Source organism: Fundulus heteroclitus, chromosome 8 (genome assembly GCF_011125445.2).
Source record: "Fundulus heteroclitus isolate FHET01 chromosome 8, MU-UCD_Fhet_4.1, whole genome shotgun sequence".
In the NCBI taxonomy this organism is placed as follows: Eukaryota; Metazoa; Chordata; class Actinopteri; order Cyprinodontiformes; family Fundulidae; genus Fundulus; species Fundulus heteroclitus.
Genome location: NC_046368.1, coordinates 30755158 through 30762829, shown reverse-complemented (window position 1 = coordinate 30762829; position 7672 = coordinate 30755158). Strand labels below are relative to the sequence as shown.

General features: G+C 41.3%; 1 protein-coding gene across 4 annotated transcripts in view; it reads right to left on the bottom strand.

The window, feature by feature from the left end:
• Positions 1–1819: 1819 nt before the first annotated feature.
• mef2ca (myocyte enhancer factor 2ca) overlaps positions 1820–7672 on the bottom strand; it is a 41589-nt gene continuing 35736 nt past the window's right edge. For all 4 annotated transcript variants that reach the window (XM_021309029.2, XM_021309030.2, XM_012849671.3 and 1 more), the window contains one exon: positions 1820–6839. In XM_021309029.2, the coding sequence (XP_021164704.1) occupies positions 6488–6839 (352 nt within the window). In that variant the 3' untranslated portion in view covers positions 1820–6487. The remainder of the gene's footprint in view (positions 6840–7672) is intronic.

Here is a 7672-nt window from a genome sequence, read left to right as displayed (position 1 = left end):
GCCTGGAACCCTAGGGCAACTGAATGTTCCCTGATCGTCTGCCAGTGCAAGTTCTCCTCCTAGAGCTCACCTGCCTGTCCACCCTCCCAAGCCATCTGCACAAGAGAGAGAGCATCTCTGGATTTGCACCCAGACCCAGGACATCACCCCTCATGGTTCTTGGCAAGCCCCCGACTCCGACTTTGATTGCTTCAAAGTCCCGACAAACAGCATTCACTCCTGGAGAACCGTAGAGCTACAGGGAGAGTCGTCTGCATTGTCCATGGCTTTGCAGCAATCAACTGGTTCCCTTATATAGGACATTTTTGACCAATCTGTATAATATTGATTGATTTGACTTTGTAAAGTGCCTCAAGATGACATGTTTCATGAATTGGGCTATATAAATAAAATTGAATTGAATTGAATTAATAAAGTTAGTGACAAGAGTAATCTTTGAGCAAATCATTAACATCTGTTCATGTCAGTATCGTTATTTTATTTATTCCAAATATATTTGCATATACCTGGGCGCTTCCGTCACTATCAGTTTAATATGAACTATCCTGCAGATCTGTGATGATCCATCTTCAAGCTGATCATTTTCCTCAGATGAGTGATCTGTTGAAGCTCCCTCTTTAGAAAAAAGGGAAAATCTGAGTTTTAGTTTAGTTTGAGCTAGCATGAAGCGACAGTGGAAAGAAAAAACACCCATTAGCGGGAAGGAAAAACCTCCAGCAGAACTGGGCTCAGTGTTACAACTGTCCATCTATATATACAGTGAGGTAAATAAGTATTTGAATGTACCTGGTCATACATTCCATGTATGACTATAGGGACATTCCATTTAATTGTCAGTGCCTGTTGTGTTTAGAGCCATGAGACAGGCGTGTGTTGCTCAGTGAAGAAAATGTTGGTGAACTTGGCATGTCCTAATTGCAATCACTCCTCAGCACTGTCTGGAATGTAGGTTTGGCCATATATTTGGAATAGGAAACAACCTTCTTGTAATGTTTGTATTATTCCAGAGCTTGGTGAATGTGCAGGTCACAACTTATTTATTAAGAGTGTTTTGCAGTTGTTGGATGATGTATTTGATTAGTTTTGAGGAACGGAGCGTGAGTTCACTGAGACTGAGGGACATTTAAATAGCATGTTATGGATAGGAAACCAGGTTTCTATGCAGCAGTGAAGAAACCAATTATTACTTATGCTTTTCAATTAAAAAATAGTTCACATTAAATACAATATTGATATTATTGATGTTACAACAATAAGTAACTCAAAAAGTCATGATTTATTACACGTTTGTTAAAGAGTCTGAAAGGGAGGGGAAAGGGACATCCAGAAATGCTCAGCACTTTGTTCCAGGCTTCCAGCAGTGTTGCCACGTTTGCTTATTATCTGTAACTTTGGGCTTATTTATTTAAACTATAGAGGTAGAGGTATTAGAGCTGGTTGCTTGTTTCTCTTGCAAGAACTGTCAACACTGGCTTCCAACCAACACTCTCATAGTTTTTTTTCCTAGAATGCAGCTGCATTGTTCTCAAAATTTTCCACTGCCGTGGAAATTGGTTTAAATGGGGTTAAATTAATTAAATTCCAAGTTAACTGAGCAACTGAAAAAACATTCCTTTCAGTCAAATAAAAAATAGTAAACTGTCCGGATTTGAGTCCTGCTCTAGAGTCGTTTTGATGTGTTCAATGTCTGTTCATAGATAATTTACAAGATCTGTACATTTGAACTCGAAAGAACCCACTGTTGAGTTGGGTTTATTCATTTAAGTGTACCTGCAGGGACAGAAAACTTTAAAACCAAACGCAACAAACCACACAGACATGTGGAACAAAACATGGGCATTTTTATTTTCTGCAAAATACAAACACTACCACAGTTCTGAGTGAGGGAGTTCTACAACAACCGATGTGCGCTTGGATCATGGTTGTGTCAGGTGGCGACAAAAGGCCAGCTTATGCCGCTAACAATCTCTCAGTAAATCTAAGTCATGATGACTGGAAGCATGTGATGAGGGGAGAATGCAGACCAAAACTTGTACATTTCGTTGTACAGAAGACATTCAGTAATGTCGCCAGATGAAAAAAAAAAAAATTTAAATAAAATTAAATACAGCTATTTCTTTAGAGCCTTTTAGGTACGGTACCTGACAGAAGTCCAGGAAGTAACTGGTTACAGAAACAATGTAAAGATTCAGAGTTATGTGCATATAAATGGATCTGCTTAGTTTCTATTCTTTCTTCCTTTTTAAAGCCAGCCTCCCATTTGAACCCGCAGTCAGCTGGCGCCACCTGGAGCCCATGGATGAGCTCCTGGCTAATGTTCTTCACATCTTTTAGGCTAGACCCAAATATCCATCCAGACTGATGGAGGAGAGGAGAACCTCTGCCGAGGCTCAGCCATATAGTCAATAAACAGTAATGTGGTTTGCTCCACCATTTCCTAAGGGACTTCTGGTGCTGAGCAGAAAAAAATGAAGAGTGGCTGAGGGCTCGAACTCCAAATATACAGTTTTAAGCAAAAATATTCAAATTTGCACCCCCAGCCACATCTGTCTTTTTAATACACAGAGAAAAAAAAACAACATAAACAAAAAGAAATATCTAACAGGGATGTTGATTGCAGTCCAGTTTTGTTTGAAAAAACCTGGATGTGTGGCTGGCGTCAGACCGGCTAAAATATGGCATCAGGGGAAATTATTTGTGTGTTATTTGTACTTGAAACTAGTACACTATCAAATTTAAAGTTCAAAAGCTCAACTGGAATATCCTGCAAAGTTGGAGGCTTTTCCACCAACCTCAACCCCTAAATCCAACATGGCTGCATAAACAGTGATCGCTGCAGAGTTTATCTGTTTATTGGTTCTTCTGACGTTTTGTGTCTCTTTGAAATAAAACACACAGAGCACATCTATGGGTACTGGACGGTACTTTTTTGTCTCTAGATGCATAAAATACTTAGAAAAACAACATGAACCTCTCTAATTAGTGCAACAATTAGCAAATCCTGCAGGATTTCCAAGTTGGAGCTGAAACATATTTAAACTAGGTCTGAACTAATTTCCAAATCAGAGTTCCAACATCCAGGGTTAATGCAAAGCACCAGACTTGAACACATTTACTCAAGCCAAAGTCTTGCTGGCTGTGTCTGAAAGTTTCTGAGATTTCACATTCAGACATCAGCCTCCACCTGGAAGTAGCTAAAATAGCTTATTTTGCTAGCTAAGGATGGAATTGTGCATCTGTTGGGTTTCTCCTTGGATCTTGCTTTTACAATTTTGGTTAGGGCTTCTTATATTTCCAGTCAAACCTAAATGTTTGGCCGTTTTTTTCCCCCTTAGCAAACGGTTTAACAGTGTTTCGTGCTGTGTAGCATATAAACATGATCACATTGGCCTATATGTAATTCAATCGGAAACATGATTTGATTTTACCTGTATAAATTGTTTCTATATAACTGGATATGAATAGGACCCGCTTTGGTCGCAAAGTGTCTTGAGATAACGTTTGCTGTGATTTGATTATTTATAAAGAAACTGAGCCAAAATGTGACCCTAGTGGACAGGTTACCCCAAGATCCATACTGGATCTTGCATCATACTGATAATACTTGGTTGCTGTAAAAGGATATTCCCTTGAATAAATGACCTGAGTAAATTCTGCACCCCTGTAAAAGTTCCTGAACAAATACCAGTAAGATTGCTGTGAACTCTCCCTGGGTCTGACACCAGCCATTATAACTTTGTGCTTTCTGTTGGGTTTATATCGCAAGCATCAGACTGGACTGCAGAACTCAATAAAACACCCCTTTGATTAAATAACAAAGGAAACCTATAGTCTCTAAAACACAACGCCACAGGTTTGTGCAGCAAAGCATCTATGTTCTGTATGTTTTAGCTTTATAGCTCCTGGCTCTGAACGATCACACTGGGTCGCTCCACTACCGATACGGAAAAGCTCACAACATAGTGGGAAAAGGCCAAAACTGAAATCTTGCTTTATGTGGACTGAAAAGAAAACAGTGAAAGAGAACCACAACAGAGGCATTTACACTGGAATGGGCTTTGCTCGGAACATCTAAATATCAGTGTGCATGTCTATGAAGACATCATTTTAGTCCCATCCACAGGACAAGGACTAAAATGTCTGCCCCCCCCCCCCCCCAACCAGAAGAATTAAGCTTACTTGACTGTGTTATTTAATAGTGCCTAATAGTAAACACTCATTTGTTCCACAGCAGCATGAAAAAGGAAGTTGTTGTTTTATTCATTGGGTTTCTTGTTCCTTTTAAAGTTGAAAAAAAATTAGTAGAAGCATGTTTAGTGTTTTTGGGGAACCATTTAACCATTTTAAAACATTACCTTAAAATACAAATATTTTATTGCTACAAACTTTAAATACTTTCAATTTTGATAGAAACATGTCTTTCCCTTTGTATACTTTTTGGAAATTTATCAGATTTTAAAACCAAAAAAAAAAAAAAAACATTCACAAAAATATAAAGGAGACAAGTCGAACAGTTCAACTTTTACATTTGTTTTATGGCCAGCCCAGATCAGAGGTAAATGGAGAGGAATTATTTTGCTGCAGTGTCAAACGTTGGCCTCTAGATGTCACCACATTCCACTTGTTGGGCTTCCAACATTAATCTGGTCTTTTAGTTTTTAGTGTAAACTTTTACTGTCACCCCAGTTATGATTTCAGTTTAAACCCAGTTTTCAGCAGAACTAAGGGAAACATTCCTCAGAGTACGGATGTACGTAGATATCCTGTAGTGGTTCATTTTCACAGTTTGGTTCAGAGTTTCTTGTCAAATCCAGCCCATGCGGCTACTTTTCTCTAGCTGGCTTGTTTGTTGCCACACCATTCAGAAAGCTAATCACAAACTGAGCATCCAAATATCAAGTAAACTTTATACAGTGATTATTTCCTAAGCAACTTGTTGCATCAACTCCAACCAGACCTCTCAGCAACCATCTCAACACCTCTGCTTGTTCTCCAGCCTTTTGAATAACAGAACCAGTAGAAGCTTCTGCTTAAATCAGACAGCTTGCTGCTTTCTAACTTCCAATCAAATGGTTACTCTGTTAGTCAAAACTCCCCTTCTCAGCACCTACTCCTTCACTCTTTTCCTACGTGTCTCACCGTCTCCCTTCCCTCTAAAGCCATTCTTGTGTAATTGTGCGATACATTTAAAAGCGTTTGTTTGTGTTGAACCTGCAACGCAGCTTGTGTAACAACCGTGGACCGAGTGCGTCGGCACAGATCCACGCAGCGTTAAAACTCACCAGTAGCTTCACTGTTCAGAGTACCAGACTTCTTCCCCTTGACTTTTTCTTTAGTTTGCATACATGACAGCACATGAGAAATTCACATATCAGTTGTTCACTTATAATCCCCACGCTACCTAAACACACACTGAAAACAAGCCGTAAATGTACACTGTTTGATGATCTCAAGCAAAATTCTCATCCATCAGTGTACATAAAAAAGTCAATTCTCAAGATTCACTTATGTGTCAAAAGATTCTTAGGAACAAGTTTGAGCTTTGACTGATTAGAGGGAAAACAAATTTAAATTCAGTTTTTTCTTATAAAGATTTCATATAAAAAAGATATGAACAAAAATGTGGTTAAACATTGACCTAACTGAGCACAACACTTTGGTTCTGACGGTGCCCAGCAGACAGGTTGGGTAGAAAGCTGTGGAGCAGGTTAAACTAGGGTCAGGCTCTACACCACTAGCCCAAGCTTTAAACAACTCACAGAGTTCTGATCCAGCCACCATCTGAGCATCTGAAGAGGCTGGACCGACTGCAGACGTTCACCTAACATGTCAGGCCGGGCAAAGGAAGCATTAATCAGAGAAACAGCCAAGAGGCCCATGGTAACTCTGGAGGAGCTGCAGAGATCCCCAATGTGTCGACAGCACAACTCCTAGTTGGGCTCTCCACGAGTCTGGCCTTTATGGAAGACTGGCAAGAAGAAAGCTATGTTTACGGTTTGCCTCAAGCCATGGTTAGGAAACAGAAAACGTGAACCCAGGTGCTCTGGTAAGTTGTAGAAAACTAATAATGCTCATCACTCTGAAAATCCTGGTCCCCCAGCAGAAGTATTTGATTGTAACGTGGCTAAATGTGAACGTTTTGAAAGAGTTTGAATGCTCTTACTGAGATAATACAGTTTGTTTATAATCTACAGCTGAATACATTTTTTGTCAGGTATTTAATAATCTTGAGAATGTTTTGACACACAGATCAAACTTCAGAATTTTTGTTCTCCAGGTTTTGTGTACTGATCCTGACCTGCGGCGACATTTACCTGCAGTACACATTGCAAAACCTGCCGCCTCAACTACATCCCACCAATAAACATAAAGCTCATGCATTCAGTACAAGGAGAATATCGTGATAATAATAATAATATTAATAATAATAACACTATATGGTAACTTTACTTGCACCCCCACCCCTGTGCCTGTAGGGCTGCTCCCATTATGTGGCCCAGCCCTCTGATAGCCTCATCCGTTTTACTGATGGGCTGTGACGCTCCTCCTGATTGGACAGCGGCTGCAGTAGGAAGCTCTCGTTGCCGTGGAGATCCTCGCGCTCCTCACTGCCTTCGTAGGAGCTGCCGCAGCTGGACGCGCTGTCGCCGGGGGAACTGCCAGATTCGTGAGGCCCCCGACCGCTACCGATGGAGTATCCAGCCGGGTTCACGCCTCCTCTGAGTCCAGCCCCGCCCACACCCATGCTCCGGTCTCTGGGAGGCGAGGCGGGCTCACACTTAATGTGGAGGTTGTGATGAACAGAGGGGACATCCAGGTTTGAGTTCTGGCACAAGTTTCTGTAAGAACAGAATGTGTACAGAGTTACATTTCAAGTCCAATTGCCCTTATTACCTTGTCTCTTGTAAATCAAAGCATCATTTCTTGATAAGAAATCATCAAATCCAATCGTTGTCTGCCCAAAGCAGGAGATGTGTCTACATTCTCAGCACAAAGTCCAGTTCCCTGTGTGTGTTGGACTCCGCCAGGGCTGCCCCTTGTCAACGATCCTGTTTGGTGTTTCCAAGGACAGGATCTCAAGGCGTAGAGAGGAGGGAGTCTGCATCTCATCTCTGCTTTTTGCGGATGATGTGGTTCTGTTGACTTTTCAAGTCATGCCCTCCAGCGTGCACTGGAGCTGTTCGCTGGTTTATGCTTGATGCGTCGGCGAGGCCCACGCAGCCATATTATGTCATTCTGGCTTCCACGCTCCTCCACCAAGCTAAAAGTTTCCGTTCCGCCACCTAGGAAAATTCCTAACTACGTGGACAATCCCGTGCGGTAAAACAATGCGGACGAGCAGGAGCTCCTTCTGGCTGAGGTTTTTAAACATAGACATCTTTATGATTCACCCCATTAAGATCACAGTGATCAACAAATTAACAATTCCTGGACAGTAATCGCTGTCACTCTTGGAAGAAAGTAAGATCTGTGTGTTCTAATTTTAAGTGCAGTGGGGTGTAGTATGCTTGGCAAAGGAGCACAATGCTGCCCTCTAGAGTCTAGGAGAATAGTGCTACTACGGAGGAAAAGCTGCACGGAGCATCAATGCTGCAGACGTATCTCATTTCCACGCAGAACGTACTTGTGACAGACATAAACCAGCCTTGAGTCTGAGGCCATGGTCCCCGGT